The sequence below is a fragment of the Poecilia formosa genome, unplaced genomic scaffold (assembly GCF_000485575.1).
Source record: "Poecilia formosa unplaced genomic scaffold, Poecilia_formosa-5.1.2 Scaffold38, whole genome shotgun sequence".
In the NCBI taxonomy this organism is placed as follows: domain Eukaryota; kingdom Metazoa; phylum Chordata; class Actinopteri; order Cyprinodontiformes; family Poeciliidae; genus Poecilia; species Poecilia formosa.
The window spans coordinates 544,346-565,361 of NW_006799977.1; the positions used below are offsets into that span (position 1 = coordinate 544,346).

Genomic DNA, 21,016 nt, shown 5'->3' on the forward strand with positions numbered 1-21,016 from the left:
AGAAAGCATGACGTCATAAACTCTTTAATAAAAATTTAAAAACAACCAAACCTGTGGAGTATATAGCAAAAAAACACAGAAATGGTTAAACAGAAACCAAGAGAAATGACTAACAATCCTTCTATGAAAAAATATCTGAATTAAAGATTTGATCAAAAGTTGTATGTTTCCATGAAAGACTACACCTCTGCCATAAAGTATATGTATTTTTTTAATTTCAGATGGGTGTTTTTTGCATATTTGAACAAGGGATGCTAATATGTGTGGAGGCTGCTTTATATGAGCTGGGGAAATGGAAAACATTTGGATTTTTGAAGTACTTTAAATCATCTGAACCATAAAAAAACTAAAGATATTAATCACAGTTTTTTATGTTTCAGATTCAAGATGGCAGCTGGCACCAGTCTCATTTTTTCTTCCACACTCAGGACAGTCGTCAGCTACCTATCATAGACATCCAGGAATTTTCTTCTTCACTGCTTAACCATCAACAACACTTAGAAACTGGTCCTGTCTGCTTCCTCTGACCCCTACATTGTCCTGTAACTAGCTCTCATAAATCACTCATGTCTACAGAAGCTCAAACACGCCTTCCTTTCTAAGAGATGCTGCCTCGGCTACATCAAAGGATGGGTGGTTTTATTGAACAGCATTATTGAGACTTTGGGAGAGTAACAAATTCCAGGTGCTGAGAACTCGAACTTCATGGAGTGTTTGTGCCAGCAAGGAAAAGGAGATCTGTGCTTTCAAATAAATGTGTAAACAACGGTTTGCTTGACATTTTTACAATGCTTAGACTGACTGCATATGGGCTCATATGTTAATCCCTAAACACAGGGAAGGGCCTCCAAACGCAGCAGCCTCTCCATATTCCAAACCTTACACAGAAAGCACACCCAGACCATCCTATGCAGGGGTCAAACCAGAAGGAACGGGCCAGGCTTCTGCACTGGGCACTGTCTAACAAAAGTGTATGCAAGTGCAATAGTGTGTGGATATTATGTAACTGCTTTAAAATGCAAAGTCCCATCTAAGGCAGTATTTTTAATAACCTTTTTTGTCTTTGGTCTTGCCCAGTTGGACTCTGACATATTGACCAATGGTGCTCTACCTCTACCTGCTTGTTTGCTTTCTAGACTAGTTTCTATTGTCAAATAGTCCTTATAAATGATGCGTTGTATGTACCGGTTACATCAAGATTTTTTTTTTTTTTGTGTTATACGAGTACTTATGTTCATTTGGTCATTTCTAATTTATGAACCAATTTTTGATAGACGCAGTTTTGTAGCTTTTTCTCTTTTTGGTAGGTCCAGTAACCTACTGTTGGTGCTGCAACAACAGACAACAAGTCATCAAAAATTACTGTGTATATATTGACGGCATATTTTTATTTTTTATTTATAATCTTTTTTTTTTATTCACATTGCTGTAGCACAGTAAGTTATACTCTCAGATAAACTGTTTGGCCAATCACAGTTCTGTTATTTATGTCTAAAAGGTACATTTGAGAGTTCATTCCTGTGACTGTTCATCAAATACTTTCACATTCAGAGGTTGTTTGCTGACTGGCAGCTATTTTTGGCCAGAGTCAAACAGTCAAAGTAGTCTTAACTTATATTATATTATTAAAAGCGTTCTGTGAAGTTTTTGGAGTATAACAATGGATGGAAATGTGTAAATAAATAAATGGTACATTTTATTCACAGATGGTTTGCTGCTTTTTTTCCTTCTTTTTTTTTTGAAAAAATGAAAAATATTTGCATGATAATAACTGCCAGTATAAATACCACAGGTTTTAAAGGCTTTTCCCAAGTCTGGCAAAATATGGAAAAAATGTGTATCTGTTTTATGGTTTTATTTTCAGTTTTCTGAACATCTAAAACTACAGTTTTCAACCAATATGCAGTAGAAGCTTTTCATTTTAAACAACATGGAAAAGTTACATTTATCAATTTTCCCATCAATCTGTCCATCATCCTTTTATCCACTCATCAATCTATGAACAAATTTGTCCATCCTTAATTAACATCTGAATTTTGAAATATCAAAAATTCATAGTGAACGCTTATATTTATGAAGTGGATAAAAAGGTCTGCAAATTGCCTTTAAGATCTTATGCTTTGTGATGAAAAGCTAAAGAAACCCATGATAAATTCTTTTAGAATATTTCACATTTAGTGTGACCTAGAACCTGGTACAACTGGAAACAAACGGGATTGTGGATAATAATAGATACCACAATTAATTACACCTCATTAAATTGTTGCATAATTCTTATAACTTGAGATATGTAAAACTTGTTTCTCTCCATTCAAATGTTGTCACTGCACCCCTGCTGTCACTTAAGGTTCCTCTGATTAACGCAACATAATGTTCAGTTGTTCTATTTGGACAGTTTGTTAGTCATCTCTAACAGGAAAATCTGTAGTTCATCAAAAGGATCTCATTGTCAAAAGGAATCAGTCAGGGGAGGACAGAAAATAATTTCCAAGATCATGGAATACAGTGAACTCAGAACTGTAATGTCACTAAGAACTGGACATTTCTCCAAATTGGATGAAAAGATGAGACAAAAATTCCTCAGCAAGCTGCCAACCGACCTACAGCAATTAAAGAAACTGTTGGAATTTAGGTAGTAAAACAGAAAACAGAAACATAAGTTCTTGTCCAAGGTTGAAGTTTTAGGCAACAATTCCAAATATGTTATGTGTAAAAGCACCATCCACATCATCATCAGAGTGGACAGAGAATGCATTTAAAACCAGAGATTTTGAGCTGTTTTTTGCAAAGAACTGTACATAAATATTGTTATAACAAGATGTACTAAGCTGTTGGAGTCCACCTGAATAAGACTAAAGGTTTTAATCAAATCAAAAAGTTCCTCAACAAAGTATTACCTTAATTGTGTGCACACTAATTCAATCAAGTCATATTACTGATTTTGTTTATGAGTATTATTCTTATTATTTTAACTTATAAGAACAAGTAGTGGCTCAATTTTCTTTGAGACATTTTATTTTCATAAATAGTGATCATCAAAATTCCAGTCATTGGTTGCAAACAAATCAGCGAGAAACAGAGACAATTTATACTGGTAAATCGAGTATCTCAAAGTCTTATTTCACTCCAGTTTTGTTAAAAAGTTGAGTTTTTAAGTCCATTTAGTCCCATTACCAATGAAATCTTCTGAATACTGTTCAAAATACAGGACAACTTTGCTGACTTCAACTTGAGATAGTTGCAGATGCTCCTTGCAGACACAAGGGGGCACCAATGAGCGGAATTTTCAACCGGAACTTGTTTCCACGTGCTGCCTCGAACGGAAGTAGGTTTGTTTTGATGCCGCCAGCAACCTGAACAACGTGTAGTTGCGTTTTTTCTGCTATGTGCTCAATAATTTTGCAGAAAGTACAAAAAATGTCCAACGTGGATGGTCATATCGATAACTACTGCCCAGAGGAGGAGCAGAAAAGGACCAAACGGAAGATGTCTCTCTCAAAGTAAGTAGACAGCTCAGTCGTCATTGCTTGAATTGCCAACTTGTGAATTCTAGCCTGTTTTTATATTTGTTGTACGGGGTTTAAAGTCTTTCCAAAATGTTGACACACTGTCATATACTTATGTGTTGTTTTTCTCTTTGAGAAAAACAGCTGTAAGAGAAGACTATCGTTTCTCTTACAGCTTTGATTTGAGTTTATATGTTGTTGTTTTTTCAATTTATGTTCATTGTCACTCCTTTTTTCCCTCTTATTGGATTGTTTGTTTTTGTTTTATTTCCCTCCAAAATAAGCCTATATATTTTCTAATTTGTTTGCTCTGGTCTAGTTGTGGAGTTTGTGGATCAGAGGAAGCGAAGTATAGATGTCCTGCCTGCCTCTCACACACCTGCAGGTGAGCGGTTTTTTTTTGTATTTAGACTTTTTTTTTCTGTCAGTCGCTTGTTTTCTCTTCAAATGTAGACTAAATAGTGTTGAAAATATTATTTTGGTTTTTGATAGTCGATGTTTTCAACTCCTCTATTTGTTGTTTTGTCTCTTTAATGCGTCTATGTTAGCTTACCAAGCCTATGTTAAGCTGACATAGTTTAGCTTAACATGTGTACAGGAGATGTACAGCGACATTTCTTGAGAACACATCATAATATGTACAGACTCTGGTGCATTAATTTATTTTTCTTCCATTCTATAGGGTTTTTTGTTTGTTTTGCCATATTTTCCCCCAGTGCTGTTATAATATTGTGTACATGTGTTTCATTTCAGTGGCATAGAAAGACAAAATAAAGAGAAGGTTCGATTACTTTAACAAGAAGGATTCTCAGAAATCCATTTCATTTCCTCATGTTTAGTTCCATGTTTGTTTGTTTTTTTCTCAATGCGCATAATAAGGCATGGTAAGAAGCACTGCAACAGTAACTCAAAAATTATATAAAAAAAATAAAATAAAATTCAGCTCAAAGTTCATGTGGGAACAGGTATGTGCTTACAGTTGTTTTTATATGGGTCCCATTTTGTATTGCAAAAAGCAAGTTCTAGATTCTGTATTTTCAGTGCATAGCTGAAGTTAAATCACATGTTTATTGCTTCCTTTATAGTTTGGATGTCACATTTAGCTTGAACGACAGATGTAGTTTAATATCATCAGTGAAAAAGAAGGAAAATGTTGCTATGTTTACCATGAAAGAGTCACTGTAGACGTTTCTAACACCAGTCTATAAAAATCCTGCACTTTTTTGTGCAGAAATCTAAAATTTATGACCAACTCCTGGCGGTGTTTTTGTTTTTACTGTCTGAACTTTACTTTGATTCACTTCCAGTAACAACCTGCCAATAGAAATGATTCACACTTTGTTCCTAGATTTCTGGGGATCCTGAAGTATTTATAACCCAACCTTCAAATACAAAATGTCACAGCAGAGGTCATAGCTGGAATTTTTATTTGGCTAAACGGTCCTACCAAATGTTCTGCCCATGCTCATGGATGCCTGTTGGTTTTGGTTACTGTTCAGTTTTCTTCATTGCGCCGTTTACTAAAGACACGGTCTTTGTTTGACATGAACCAGACACTTGTCTGTCTGTGGAAGTCTGAACACTTTCTGTGTGTGCTAGGATTAACTCCCACTGGCACAGATTTAGTCTTAACAGATTCAACCAAAGTACCTCTACACTAATTCATTCCATTTTTGTTAATAAAATGCCAAGTAGTAATCCATCTAAGGAAACCACGACACATGCTACAGTTGTCACAGAAGTTTTAGTTGAAGTTTTAAAGTGATATTGCTCGGTTATCATTCTCTTTGTGTGTTTTGTTTAGAATAACTCAATTTTCATGTTCTGTATATTTATTTTCCAGTTTGCTGTGTGTGAAGAAACACAAGGACGACTCCGGGTGCAGTGGTGTTAGGAATAAAACAGCTTTCGTGACTTTGTCACATTTTGACGAAATGACACTTCTCAGTGGTGAGAATCTGCTCTGCAAAATATTTTATAAAGAAACTTTAAGAGAAATATGTACGTAGATAACCTTTCAAAAGTATTTGTACAGCTTGACTAACAACCACATAATCGTAAATTGTAAGGTTCAGTTTTACCTATGTGTTTCTGTTCTTGTACTCACAATTGTGTGTGTGTGTGTGTGTGTGTGTGTGTGTTTTTGGGAGTGTTTTTCCAACACATTTACTTTATTGTTTTTAAATCTGTCTTTTTTCTCTGTTGTGCCTTCTGTTAGTCTCTGTTCCTGGCAGACTTCTCCACAGGCTGATGCTGCCACCTCTGTTTTTATTGGGGTTTTGTTTTCTTGTGGAAAATGACTTTCATGTTTGCACTTCATTAGCACCAGTTTTCAAATCCAATGAAACATATACTTCTCTGTTACAAGCTTTTGATTTTTTTTCTCTACAGTGCAGAATTCAGAAAAACAAAATATAAGAACAACTTTTTTTCCCAACCATTATAATAACTGACTTGTTTGGTACTTGGATTGTATTACATATCTACCCTGATACATTTACTGTTTTCCCTTTGCCTGTAATGTAGACTACAGGTTTCTAGAAGATACTGGCAGATTTGCTGACGGTGCCACCAGAGATGATCTCATCCAGGCTCCACGTACAACTTTGAAAGTAAGTCTGTGATTATGCATTTATTTACCGCCCTTCACTCTTGCTTTTTTATTGGAACGCTATCACACTGAAAATCTTAGTTTAGGATTAGTGTAGGATGTTTGAAAGTTAGGGTTAAAAATTTTCCTGAAATATCTCTGTTTTATTTCACAGAGCTTGAGGCAAATAAATGCTGAGCTTAAACAAACAGTAAATACAGCGTTTTGGGTTGCGGCTGCAACTGAACAGTAAAATAAAGTATCTCACAACAACTCTGTTTTCTATTGCAGTTAAACCCTCAAAAGCATGAAAATGCATGATTAATATGGATTTATCTGTTTTCTGTATATCACATTTTATTCAGATTTATTACATCAATCTAATGTTCAATATTTAATTAACTGTCTATGATTGCACAAACAGTAAACAGTAGGGGTGCACTGATTTATCGGACAGCCGATTTCCTTAATTTTGGCAGATCGGTGCTTGGCCGATTTTTACATGAGAACCAATCTTATCCACTGATGTTATCAATGTCGGCAAAGGTCTAAAAATCAACCACTGTGCTTTTCTTTTTTCCTGTGAGAGAGGTTTGACTGACAAACCGGCCGACCAGGTCATTTCACTACATTTACAGTTAACAAATAGTCACCCCATTGTTGCCAATTCAGCAACTTTCTAGTTATATTGAGCAGTATTTCAGACAAAAATCTGGTATCAGCCAAAATCGGAATTGTTAAGTTGGGCTTTTTAAAAGATCGGTAATTGGCGATCGGCCAGAAAACTACAATCGGTGCACCCTTAAGCTGTGATGAACTCCATGTTAATTGCACTATTTTTCTTATATTGTAACTGGATATTGTATTTCCTGTTGAACAGGCAAAGAAGTTGACCTCCCATGCTAGAAAGATGAACATCACCCTGAGGTTTCTCCCTGTCAGCTTCACAAAGAGCAAAGAAAACTCCACCTGGTTTCTTACAAAGTAAGAAAAACGATCACTAAAAGATAATCAAGCCCATTGTTACACATGATAAATCATCATCACATAGATAAGATGCATTTAGCCAGCAACACAGAGGCAAGCTATTATTTCAGAGTCTACTTTTCTATCCTGTGTACTAATTTCTTCTCTTCAGTTCTTAAATATTTATCTTCTTTTTTTTAAATGAATTGATCTTGTTGTCCAAATCCTGTTGAAACAATTGTGAAATATCAACATAGTGAAGTTTCTCCAGACTATCTCACGCCGATGTTATGGTATAAAAGAAGAACCAGTTGCTGCTCCTATTGAAAATATAACAGTGGTCATATTCTTGCAGACTTACCTAAACATTAGTATAGACTCAGTCACCCTGATGACATAAAGTCCTGATCCATGTGTTGTTTTGCCACATGATGGCACTCTTGTTAAGTTGTTGGTGCCGACTATGCTTTGATTATGGTGAAGCCCTCTTTTGGGAGCTGCTTTTTCCATGTCTGAAATTTTACACGAGCTGGGGTAATTAAGGAGTCATTGATGTTATTAGTTGCTATTATTTAATTCTTGTAAGCATGCTTGCCCTGTAAAACACATTTATTTGCTTTAAAATACTAGATTGAATTTACTTTCTGCTGACTGTCATTTTAGTGAGCACTGTAAAGAGCAGATGTGAGCTTTAATTACCAGCTTTACCCCGTGTGATGTTGTGAAGACTACGAGATCAAAGACAACAATATATTTCTGTCTTTATGGTTAAATTAAAATGCTTAGAGTTGAGCTGTTTCTTCTCCCATTTTTTTTTTATTTCAGAAGTTTGAAGTTATGCTAAAGGTTATCAATGTCACTGTAGGATTTGTCCTTCATACTGATCAGTAATTTTAGATCAGGCATTTGCAGATACTAATCCTGTACAGAATCACAGCATTAAATGAGTATTACATGGTCTGTTTCCAACATGGCTGATCCAACAGGGTCTTTCAGGGCTTCTCTCTTATCCATGTTCCTAATAGCAGCTGACACAGTCACTGCAGGGCAGTATTAATATGCTGCTCCCATACAGAGTTTACCAGCTAAAAGCTGCTATGACTGTGTGCCACTTCGGACACTCTAAGCTTTATAATTTGTTTCTTAAGGTGTTAATGACTCAACATATACAGACTTGAATAAACTCACGTCTTTTTGTTACCATGTTCCTTCAGACCTGTTAGCTTTGCTGCTCAGTTAAAGCTAGCATGTTTGCCTTATATTTTAATTTGACTCAGCTTCAACGTGGTTCCAGAGATTCTTGTGAAGAATAAACTTACAGAAAAAAAGTTGACCTGTTGCTTCATAAAATGAGCTGTTTGTGTTGACCTCCTACCCTGATAAGCACAGCTAGCATTGCAGGTCATTTGTTACTGGCCTGAGTTGCAGCTTTTTTTTTTTTGTTAATGTAAATGCAATTATAAAAAAATGCTTTGGCTGCAAAAGAAACCCCAGGTTTATTAAATAGACCAAATGTTTGAAGGTGTGCATATGACAATAGGTCTGGATTCTTAAACTACAGCATCACTGGTCGCTTTGAGTGCAGCTGGTATGAATTGTTAGGCAAACACACCAAGAGTCATTAGCTTGAGTCGAGTAAGGAGCTACCATGTTTGGGATGCTGATGTGATATTTGGGATCGAATCGGAATTCACAATAAATGATAGTGCAAAAAAACAGATTATTTTCTGTTTTTTGCAAAGCTTTGACTTGCAGATTGAAGCTGCATGATATGAGGAAAACACACAGTATGTGGAAGAATTGGTGAATGTTGTTATGACAATGTGATTTAATTACTTTTGTTGAACTGGAATCTGAGGAGGCTTTGGTACCCAGCTGTGATTTAAGATGAACAAATAAGTGTTAAGTGTCATAGCAAACACAAACCCCAATTAGGTTTGTGTATGTTAGGCAGGATGAGGTGGGTGCCAAGACCCCTGAAAAGGACCAGTACATTATTTAAGAGAACAACTGTAAGCTGGTGCAGCATAGGATGAGCAGATTGTTTTTCTTGGTGTTGACACAAAGAACACTCTTGTTAAATTGCAATAATTTTGAAGACATGGTGTTTTAGTTAAAACCAAAAGAGTTGTAAATACATTAGAACAAAACAGCTCTTCACTTTTGGTGTTTTTCTCCTGTTATTGTGTATATTTTTAGGTGAATGTTCTTTTCAATCCATAAACTCGTGTAATGGTATTTTTGTGATGTCTTCATAGCTTGAATAGAATTGCTGGGTAATTTTAAGCTTGTTTCATGGAAAGATTCACTTATGTCAAGTTGTAATTCAGTCATTGAGTTTCATTGTTGAGTTCACATTCACAGATTTCTTCATTTCTAACTTCCAAATTTTTTATAGGCCATCCATTGTCTTTCTCACCAGCAGCCATCTACCACTCTTCTTACTGGTTTATTTAAGGCTGAGTCTTTCTACTGTCATCCTCAATTGGGAAAATGGAATAAGAGATGTTATAGAACTTCATCTTAAAGTTTTATATGTCTGGAATATCAAGAATAATCAGAAGTGCCTGTAGAGTGTCTTTCCAGGAGATTCTACCCTGCTGCTTTACCTTTTACCACCTTTCTTTCTTCAGAATACTGATTCGCTCTTGACTTTTGAAACTTTACTTCAGGGTCTAGTAACAGGTTCCAACTCCATCTGCTCCATATTTTTTCCTACTTCAGTAGATTGATGAATGTGGCTGAAAGTAATTATGGGATCCCCTTGAAGTTTTGGTTTTTCATAAAAGTTTGCCACCAGGAAAATGTTTGAAGGTGCCATAATCACACAAGCAGAAACAAAATAAGCTTAATTACTTTTGTTGAACTGGAATCTGAGGAGGCTTTGGTACCCAGCTGTTTGTTTAGTCTGCTTAATCTCACAATGTCTGACAGAAGTTCTTTTCAACAAGGGTGTTTCATTCACAGGCCAGCAAATGAACATCCAGTCTGGGATGGAAAGGTAGACAATTATTAGCCTGGGATCATGTGAGAATGTGCTTCAGAATGTACCAAGTACATAATATAAGAAGCAGATGTGGGAGCTGTGTGACTGCAGCTGGTTAGCGACATACTCATGCTACGTACCGCCGCTGCCAGAAGAGGATCATTACTGACAAACAGCTGACTGGAGGGCTTTCATGCCTTGCGATGGTGTGTGTATGTGAGTTTGTGTCCTTGATTAAATGTTATATGATGACAATGCAGCTGCTATTTCTTTTGCTTTTTGCCAGCATCTAACTTTAAAAAGATTGTACAAACCATACTGAGATTTACAAAAAGTCACAGACTGGCTCCCAGTTCAGCCTTTTGGAGGGTAAGTATATAATCGCTGGCATTTGGCAGAACATTGGGAGTAGTTGTGTTAGGGTGGAATTATGTTTTCTTTTTTTCTGCCTCGGCCTGGCATGGCTGGACATTTTCCTCGTAGACAGCCTGAGTGGACTCGACAACACATTCCAGCAGCAGTAACTGTGGGTAATAACTGAGGATATTTCTATAATAACTTGAGATAATTAGCAATATGAGCTGGTGTGGTTTTTGTGGCTGGCATATTATTTTACTATATATTGGAAATCAGGCCTAATTAACCAGGCTTTGAGGGTCAGAGGAGAATTAATTTTGTTTCCAGTTATTGACAGGTGTTGAAGAACACCACACTGTAAAATTTAGTATTTTGTTGATAGAAGTGGAGGAAAATAGAGCTTTACTCCATTTGAAGATTAACTTTTTTTGCACTCTTTAAAGTATTGAAGTGTCATCACAATATTTTCCTTTTTTTTCCCCCTACAGCTCCACTAAAAAGAAATGATAGCTGTTTTGATTTCAGCTGAAAATTTGTGACAGAAAAGCTCCTATTTACTATCTGTTAAATTGTTTATTTCTTGATTCATTTATTATAAGTACTAAAGTCTGAAGCAGCCTGTTTTCTGTGAACTATCAATAAATATTTAAATCAAAACCAGTACCAGCATCTTACCATGTGGGAGGAGGTTGTCAGTGTTGAGCTTTAATGATGCTTGACGCATCTATCATTACATCATGTCAGCAACCACACCCCTTCGTGTGGACCAAATTTTCCACACCTCTCAAATTTTGTGACTATGTGGACAGTTAAGTTCGGAAAAACATGGTGGACAAGCAGCCTCTCCTGGCGGGGGTTTTCAAAGACAGACATCTTAATGATTCAGCCCATAAAAACAAAAATACCACCAGCACACTCATGGGTGTCACCATGTTTCTAATACAACTGTGTTTGTTTTTTGTTTTGGTCTTGTTTGTTTTAACTTCTATACATGATACAGTTGACATAGGCAGAAAACACTGCCCCCTAGAGTCTGTCTGAATAAAGGCCACACAGTATAAATGCCGCAAAAGTTTTGTTGGCCTGATTCCGTGCGATATGTACTTGTGTCAAGCTTAAAAAAGAAAAATGCAGTCTTGCACCTCTTGATTTCTGAATCTTCTTTTTTCTAGAGCAACTTCCACACTGAAGAATGTTGTCAGTCCAACTTGTTAGCACCAAGATGAAGTGCATTCACTCATGGAGATAAGAACACCATTGAACCTGTTCAAGAGTAAAATTAAAAGTCCAGCTACAAAAGTATTTTTGGTTACATCCTTAATACATGCATTACATGGTAAAATGCTAAATACAGAGCCAAGTGCAACAAAGGCTTGTATGTTTATGTAGGATCAGGATAACCAGATCAAGAAGAAAACAAGTTAGCTGTACTTTAGTTTGTAAAGTTCTAAATGACAAAGCAAATGTAAGAATCACATTACCCTGATCCTGCACACTTTCAATAATCATTTTGCAATCCAGTGCATCCTCTCTAAGCCTTATGCCATGCCTAATATGTGGTTGCTAGTGTAATTTGTCAAACTTTCACCAAAGCTCAAGTCAATTTAAAACACATTACATCATTAAATGGACATCTGTTGCCCAAGACACCCTTGTTGGCATTGACATCATGGCATGACTCACTTATTTGCAATGGAAATACCATTATATAAGCCAAGAAAAAACATGAGGACAAAGACTTCACTAGAGTGTCTTACATGTCTTAAATGGCTAGCAAGGTAGTGTGTATGATGGTAAATCTGGCTGTTTGGCATTACTGTCAAGCATAGTGAAAATATCACAGATTTGCAATTATCCCTTGCAGCGGGCAAGCTGTGAAGGCTCACATGCAGATTGTAACAGCCAAACTGTAATTTTGGCACCTCCATTAGACCAATTAATGCAATTTTAGAAAAGCCTTTAGTTTAGTGTTCACATTCATCACAGATTTTATTTTACTTTCATGGCAGCTGAATGATTCAGTCTGATGGATGACTACACAAATTGATTAAAGCGTATAAAATCATATTTCTCCCCCAGATTGGTGCGCTATGAATATTCATCAGCTCACCCTCATGTGTGTTACGACCTCTGCTTGCCAAACACTCAGTTGAACTTTAAACAGTGTTCTTAAGCTCCAGCAGACAATATTTTGGCTTTTGTTGCCTGATGCAGGGCAGAGTCTCTTTTAGATGCTGTTGGAGGCAAATCTTACATCAGACTGTCAAACCTAGCCGTTATAATTGGCTTATTGACTACAGTCTGAATGGTGCTCAAACTGAGTTAACCAGGAGTTTTCCTATACTCTGTTTAGCAGATGGAAGTAAACTTGCAGAAGGTTAAATTGAAATAAAAAACTTCCAAACTTGATCATCAGAAATACTTTCTCTTCAGATATCTTTTTTGAACATTGTAGAGAATAAGATCATTGACTTGTGGCTCGTTATATTTTCTTGTGCTCCCGGATCCAATGATTCCATGCATGGAAACAAAAGCCACATAGAGATGACAGTCAACGCTCCACGTCATACATTTTCAGAGTTAACATTTAAAAGTATAAAATCACATTGACAACACAGACACTTCAAACACACTAAAACAGACATTAATTTACCTGAGAAAAATAGAAAAGAAGAAGAAAGAAAGGCAAAGACGTCTTTGGAGAGTTGCAAAAGCAAATCAAGTTTGTTCCTCACCTGCACAAATTTTTATAGTAAAGGCATATTCTTGTCTTTAAATTATTCAAATAAGGCGTATCTTTGCTCATCCAACCAGGAGCTGTCTCGGACCCTCTTAAAAGTTAGAAACTCCCTACAATTTGTTTTCAAAATCAAACACCAGTTGTCACCTTTATCTAAACAAAGTGGAAGTGGAGCTTCTCCTATACTGGCCTGAACTCATGCTATTTTATGGCTTTTCACACATCAGTGTGAAGCTGGAACTTCTCCTGATTCTTTACCACACAGACAAAGGGCAGATCAGAAGATTTAGGAGGCAATCTGTTGTAACTACAGGTAACATAAAGGTCAATAGAGCAGAATAAGTTATTAATCCAAAAACTATAATTAGGCTGTTTCAATCAAGACATGTTGTTAATAACTAGGAGAGATCACAAATTAGATTATGTGTTTTACAGATATTTTATACACATTAACAGGAGAAAATCTTGGTATATCTTCAGGAAGCCAACGGCTATAGCAATGCAGCCAAAGAAATGGCTTGGAATAACCTATGCCACTGTGTCAGCTTTATTAATAATGTAAAGTTTTAAACCACTTCCTATAAGTCAGCAGGGTGTCTGCTTCATAAAAAAAAATAAATAAAAAAAACAATGAAAATTTCGGTCATTTCCCACAACAGATACCTAAATATTCTAAATATTCTTCTTCTCAATATCTATATCATTACATTTTGTACCAATTGGTATTTTTACACCTTTTCTGGAACAGAAGACTCAACAAGGAGTAACTATCTACACTACACCAATGCATAAACATTGGGTCCACACATTGCTTTAATTTCTCCTTTTGCCGTTTGCTTTTTTTTTTTTTTTTTTTTAGCAAAAGTCCTCAAATCCCACCATGTTTTTCTAGTAGCACCCAGTTCCACCAACATCCTGGCATGTGCTTTTGAGAAGAGGAAAGCACAGACTTTCGCATATAGTTCCATTCTTGTTGGATCTGTCCCATCTTTAATCCAGCCAGATGGATTTCAGCTCTTGACTGCCAGATTACCAGTCAGGCGTTCTGTTAAAGTGATGATGGCACAAGTGACTCCAATTACTTATTTAATCAACATTGTGTGCTCTTGTTAATGAACTCGTTCATCTTCGTCTGAGTCTGCTTTATTTCTGAGATGGTTTCTGGCACCATCTGTAGTTGGCTCACTAAAGTTTAACAGAATTTGTTCTTAGTTCAACATGCCTAAAAGAACAAAGTTTAAAAAAACATGTCAATGTAATAAAAAACACAATCTCTGACTCTTCTTCTGGTGCAGGTTTCTTCTAATGAGTGTCTTTTAATTAGATGTGTTAGAACAGGGTAACAACTAAAACATGCATAAAACTGACCCTTGAGGACAGGAATTTCCAGATCAGGTCCTCCGGATAATCTCCACTAGATTACAAGACCAAAAGCTATAGTCATTGGATTCTAACAGTGTGCATCTTCTCTGTAACACTGGATAAACCTTGTGAGTTCATGGCAAATTACAGCTGATAATCCTCCAAAGTTTTTATAGAGGGCAAGTACTGAGTTGGTGGTTTATTCCCTCTCTGTGACCAATATGCTTTCATGGTATTAGCAAAGAATAACAAAGAAAAAATTCAAAAGATTCACAGGTTTATTCATGAACTTTAAAGTAATTTTTTCAGTTTGACCTTTTTCACATCCATCTCACTGTCTTCCGCACATCAAAGATCAGGTTGATGGGTAAACAGACTACGGGGGCAACCCCAGACATCCCTCTGCCCACTGACATGCTCCAACTCTTTCTTGTGGATCCCAAAATGTTCCCAGGCCAGAGGGGATACATAGTCCCTCCAGTGACTTTTGCTTCTTCTCCAGGGTCTCCTCCCATGGGTCATGCCCAAGAGGCACCCTGACACCTTTCTATGCAGAGAAGCAGTAGCTCTACTTTGAGCCACCCTTGGGTTATGGAGCTTCTCATCCTATTGCTAAGAATGAGTTCAGTCAGCCTCCTTGTTTCCTGAGGTTTGTGGAATCTGGAGTCTCATTCTTTCAGCTTTGCCCACATTACTGCAGATGAACTCTAGTCTGTCTGTCCATGTCCCGCTCCATCTTACCATCACCCATGAACAAGACTCCAAGTTCTTGTTGACATGTAGAATATCAGTTTCCTGGTAAAATCCTGACGGATGATAACCAATGCCAGTTTCAGTGGTGCTACCAGTTGATTATTATTGCTTGACAGAATATGCAGTAAGCTAACTCCCTCCCACGCACTTCGCAGCATTTTTCATTATGAAAGAATCATGAGAAAATCCCTGTTTGGAGGCTGTATTGGTGGTCTGTAATCAGTCAGTTTGACAGAAGCACTGACCGGTAATTTAGTTTGGGCCTGATTAAGGATGACCTATTACAAGTGTCAAGCAGTGTCATAAATTTTCTGGGAAATTTTTATGTTTTTGTCCCCTTTCGCTAATGAGCACTCCCAGAGCTGTTTCCTTTTCTTCTCCCCTCCCTCATTTCAGGATCCAGCTCTAATTACATCATTAACACCTGTAGCTAGATTTGAATTTGCTGTTGAACTGACATCTTTGTTGTGTTTTTCTGACAGGACTGATGATATTGATCACTATGCTATTTCTGGAAAAAAAAAATCTAATATAACTAACTAAGGCCTAGGACTCATAAAAACAAACTGCCAGCTGTCTATTCTTGTCACAAGAGACTCCTAATAATCTTAGCATTAGACTGAGCACATCTGCACTAACACCCACCTGCTGCCAATGTTGAACAAGCTGTGCATTGGTTGCAAACTGATTTGTTGCAAACTGACTGAACTTGGGGAGGATGTTTCCAGCTTTTGCTGGACACTCCAGAATACACTAAAGCCTTCTTTAACGTTGCTGAACTTCTCACCTTCTACTGCAGGAAGCTGTCCTTTCATGCGCAAACATCTTAGAAACTGTTTTCTTGGTTGAGCAATGCCATGATTGAATCCGTTTGCTAACAAGATAATGACGTTAAGCTCATGCACCAGTTTTGCAGCAAACAGTTTTCTAATTAAAGTGATAGGATTTTATTTTAGTCTTCTACTGCTTTATTTTTATGGCTAACAATCTATTAAAACAAAGTTTTAGAAAATAGGCTTCCTGTTGTAGAATTGATGCATATTTAATCACTGTTCTCATTAATCAAACATTAGCTGTCAGGGAAACAAGTGCAACAAAGCTAGAAAAATACAGTGTTTGTTTTGCTTCCAAAACTTTTGACCATTTTTGTATAAAACGGCCTTACATAACATGTTATGTCAGTGAGGATGGTTTATGATCTGACCTCTGGGTGTAAACTAAAGTTTACTATTCATTGCTTTTCGTTTCCAAAATGATCTATTCCATCATGAACACATTTCACAATACACACATTTAACTCCAGGTATTTAATGGCCAGCTAGTTTTAGAGATTTGGTGATTAAAAACTGTTTTTTACAGTTCGGAAGTCGGTTAGAAGTGGGTCTCAAAGTCATGTCAGAGTCTTGCACAAGCGTCTAGCATAAAACAGTCGGAGGGTGGAGCTGAGTAGGAGCCAGAGTCAACGGGAGCTCAGGAGATTGAGTGAGGGGAAACAAAAGGGGGAAAACCCAGAGGAGGAAATCAGCCAAAAACATAAAAGAAACATGGATTAGAATATGACTTTTATCATGTATCTGTCTGTTTTTTACATATGGTTTTATTTAATTAGTTATTTATGGAAATATTGGTGACTGTTATGCAGATCTCATGACACTAGTGATTGTTTTTGAAAATAACTTTTCAGAAACAATCAAGCTTATTTGTGCAGCACATTTCAGCAGCAAGGCAGTTCAAAGTGCTTTGCATCATGAAAACATTAAAACACTTGATACACATCATACTGTGAAAACCAGCAAGAGACATTGCATTTTGTCAAGTTCCATTGTTAAAATCAGCAATACACATCAAATATGTTTATCATTCTATCAAGTGTTATCAACGTTGGACTAATGCAGCTAAATTGGAAAATTACAGAGCCAGAAGAAATGGACTATAATTCCCTTGTGTCTCTTTGGAAAGTTAGACATAATTTTTTTTCTTCACATGTTCAGTAGACCTTAAGAGTACACACCTGTTAAAATGTTCAGCTTTTGTTCGAAATAGATGAGGCGATGATAAATGACTGCAAAACATTTTTCAAACATTTTTAATGTGGACCAATATTATCATGGTACTAATGCAGCATATTATTATAATGCTGCCACCGCCATACAGTGGACTCCTTTTTGCAGTCTGGTATTCTCAGATTTTTCTGCGGGACCTTACTCCAAATTATTTGTGGAAAATCTGGCTAGTCACAGATTTTTTTTTTTTTTCATAGAGGATATGTTAAATATTTGAAATTCCAAATACCGAAGAGCAGTGCTATTTGACACACTATTGACTGGTGTTTGAAAAGGAGGACCGGCATTTATTTTTCTACCACACTAGTAACCTTGTAAAATTATATTGTTTTATCTTCAGGCAAAGGAAGCAATGAGCAGATGTTAAGAATGTTCACATTTGCAGCCAGTTTATTGCAACTTTAGTTTTACAAATTTCCTTTCTAATTCATCTGGGTCTTTTACAGTTGAATTGTATCGGATAGGGTAAGTATTACTTTTGGGGAAAAAAAGGTTTTGAAAGGACGTATCACTGCCTCAATTGATTACATCACAACAACCTGGGATTTTGAAAGGGGTGCTGGGGAGTTGGAGAAGGCCGTAGCTCAGCTAGAGCTTTAACAAAGATTTAAAAAGATCAAGTCTACTTCTTGAACACGTGTGTTGCATTAATGTTATTTGTTTACATTCTTAAAAGCTTTTTTTTTTACCTTGTAACAATCCATATTCATTCATAAAGACTTAGTTTCTGTTTGAAGAATAATCCCTCTAAAGCAAAAATGTTGTTAAATCCCAGCAGTTTTAGGTAGCAGACAGCTTATTGATAAGAAATGTAGCCCTTTCATCATAATCTCTGCATAGTTCAAAAGCCTTTTTTTTCTGACAGGCATTTTTCCAGTGTGCATGATTGACCTGTTGCACATTTATACCCTAATATTGTATGCCCTGACTTTCCTTAAGAGTTCATATTCTGTGGATGAACTCTGCAGTGTGACCTCTGGAATGCAAACCTGTGTTGAAGCTTCGGTTTTCACTTTTTATGCTGTTTTCTTTCCTTCTTTTTTTTTTTTTCCCACCAATGAGTGATGGCGCTTACCCCAGGAATGCATTGTGGCCTTACCTGAAGTGATTGAAAGCTTCTTTGGGCAAGTCCCTTTTCCAAGGAAAGACATAGTTTCCATTTGAGGTAATGACAGAATAATGGTTTCATCACACCTGCTGCTCCACCCCCTGTGTGTATTTGCATGTACAAACATTTACATCTGGAGACGTGCACTCTAGGGTGAAACTCTGCTGAAACAAAGCAAACATATTTATTCCAGTTACTAAGAAGTGGAAGTCGTTCCATATCTCCTGGAACAGGAAAGGCAGTGCCTTCACCCTCCCCTTGTTTACGCTCCTAACATGCCGACTGCTACTGCTCAGACTCTTATTGCAAACATCTCCCTTTCATTACAACAAAATACTGATAAACACCTTTCGTTGAGCATTTTAAACACGCAATCTTTCTCCCTGCCTGTCCAACGGCCCACTCTGATGGAATGCTGTGTTCTAAATCCATAAATAAATATCAAAGCTATTTAAATGTAAGAGCTCATGAAATATTACTGTTATTTTTCTCCATTATTTTTCTATTTAAGGTTTTTTTCTCTGTTCTCCTACACTGTTGCTCTCTGCTTACATTGTATAAGAAATTGCATAAAGATAAAGAGTAGAGCTGGTTTTCCTAGACTGATAACTTTTTATTAATTGACATTTTAGAGGTCCCTATATCTGATTGAGTGGAATTGGATTCTGACTCTGTGGTACTGCTGTGAGTTTTACTGCTGTAGCTGAAATTGATTTAAAACTTAGATAAGTTGTTGCACTCAGGCGTGTATTCAAATAAACTTGAGTTGAACTGTAACATGTCAAGAAGATGTGCAATTGTGATATTGCTGTTGAATTTTGTGATCCATATTTGGTTGAGATGAGCCTATGGTTACCTAATCATGTTATTTATTTCCAATCAATATAATGTTCCCTTCAGTTTTAAAGCTTTCGCCTGAAGCCAATGTCATCTGAATCTAACGTGGACAAGGAATGTAGAGTGTGTCAGATTTGCTAAATATCCTATTAACATGTAAAGTGTAACACTTGGAATATAATGACCTCATAAATAATGCACCTAACCAGCCATTTGATATACACTGAAATATCAAGGACAATTTCAACTCAGTACATTGGAGAACTTTCAATGGAACTGATCAATACATTAATATTGTGAACAAAATAGATGAAAAGAGGTGCACCAGTTATGTTTCCCTTGCTTACTAAATTCACTAGTTGTATTCAGTTTTTCTTTAAAAACTGATTTATATTATGTGATCACTTCTGTTAAGATCCCAATGCTCTACCTGGCAATCCAATGGACATGTCAGTTATCTGAACATTGGCCCTCAACTGACTGCATGGTGTCAACCGTAAAGCCTCATCCAGAGGGGATTATAGTGTAGGACTGTTTTTCAGAATTTTATTTCTGCCCCATTAGTTGCAGTGAAAGAAACTTAAATCTTCTACACAACAAGACATTTTGAAAAAAGAATGCATGCTCTCAATTTAGTAGAAATAGTTTGAGCATGGTCTCTTCCTGTTCCAATATGGCTGCACATCAGGGGACAGAGCAACGTTCATAAAGAGATGGGGAATCAACTTTGGACTAGAAATGCTTGTCAGCCTGATTGGACATCTTTGGGATGATAACTCACCTCACTGATACTTAAAGTAAAACACTTTGATTAAGTTTCATTCGGTAACAACATCATCACTGAAGAGTGTAGTTAGAACAACCTGACTGGTGCTTAATATGATGTGTTTGCTGATCAGAAAATAATTGAATTAAGTGTCTGATAGGTTCATAGTTGTTTAGTCGATCATGCTGGTTACCAGCTGCCCTTCCATCCTTAGTAAATATATAAATAATCTAAATAAAAAATAGATAATTTAATCATTGTGTTATTGGTCTACAGTGTTCCAACTAAAAATGAAAATAAAAGTCAGTGTGCTCTGTGGATTTTCTACTCAGAGATGTTAGAAAATATTTTGCAGGCATGCTTGTTTCACCACTTCACCAATCCAAAAGCAGAATTCTTGGATTCACCTTTAGTAAATAATGGCAGCTTCAAAGACAGCTTATTGATCTCATTTTAGAGTCTTGAACTTGTTTCCAACAGGAGACCACATTTCTCTCCCAACTCAAACAGGGTTGATACCTCTACAAAGTGAGTGTGCAGAAATTTAATGAATAAAAAGAGCTACAGAAACAAATATCTCAGATCAAAAGAAATCTCTAAGCTATGCTCTGAATCTTTCTTAGAGAGTAGTGAAGCCGTAATAACAAGCCCTTGTATGTGGCATGCAATTATACTTTTTCATCTTTCTGAGGTTGTGCTTGATCTCCATCTCATGGATTTCATGCACGGCCTTGCTCTGTGTACTTTGCCAAAGAAAATGGTTGATGAACCAGCTTCATCTTTAAATATAGTAAATTCTGTGGCTTTGGTCAATCAAGTCCTTGTAGTTATGTTCAGCATATGTAGTAATTGGATTGTCACACTGAAAAGAAGAACCTGCTGCTTTATTTGAACCAGAAACATTTAGTCTTTTCAGTCTATGTGGCAAAATAAACTTTCAGTGTTGTCTTTTTTTATATTGACATCTTGTGATTTTTTATGC

At 36.5% G+C, this 21,016-nt stretch overlaps 2 protein-coding genes across 2 annotated transcripts in view; both read left to right on the forward strand.

Moving 5' to 3' along the window:
- Nucleotides 1–1,705, forward strand: part of col24a1 (collagen type XXIV alpha 1 chain) — an 87,349-nt gene extending 85,644 nt beyond the window's left edge. The window contains exon 60 of the mRNA XM_007550823.2: nucleotides 381–1,705. Within this exon, the coding sequence (XP_007550885.1) occupies nucleotides 381–527 (147 nt within the window). The 3' untranslated portion in view covers nucleotides 528–1,705. The remainder of the gene's footprint in view (nucleotides 1–380) is intronic.
- A 1,587-nt stretch (nucleotides 1,706–3,292) lies between these two features.
- Nucleotides 3,293–21,016, forward strand: part of znhit6 (zinc finger HIT-type containing 6) — a 29,315-nt gene continuing 11,591 nt past the window's right edge. The window contains exons 1-5 of the mRNA XM_007550825.2: nucleotides 3,293–3,500; nucleotides 3,826–3,891; nucleotides 5,350–5,456; nucleotides 6,033–6,118; nucleotides 6,977–7,080. Of these exons, the coding sequence (XP_007550887.1) occupies nucleotides 3,385–3,500; nucleotides 3,826–3,891; nucleotides 5,350–5,456; nucleotides 6,033–6,118; nucleotides 6,977–7,080 (479 nt within the window). The 5' untranslated portion in view covers nucleotides 3,293–3,384. The remainder of the gene's footprint in view (nucleotides 3,501–3,825; nucleotides 3,892–5,349; nucleotides 5,457–6,032; nucleotides 6,119–6,976; nucleotides 7,081–21,016) is intronic.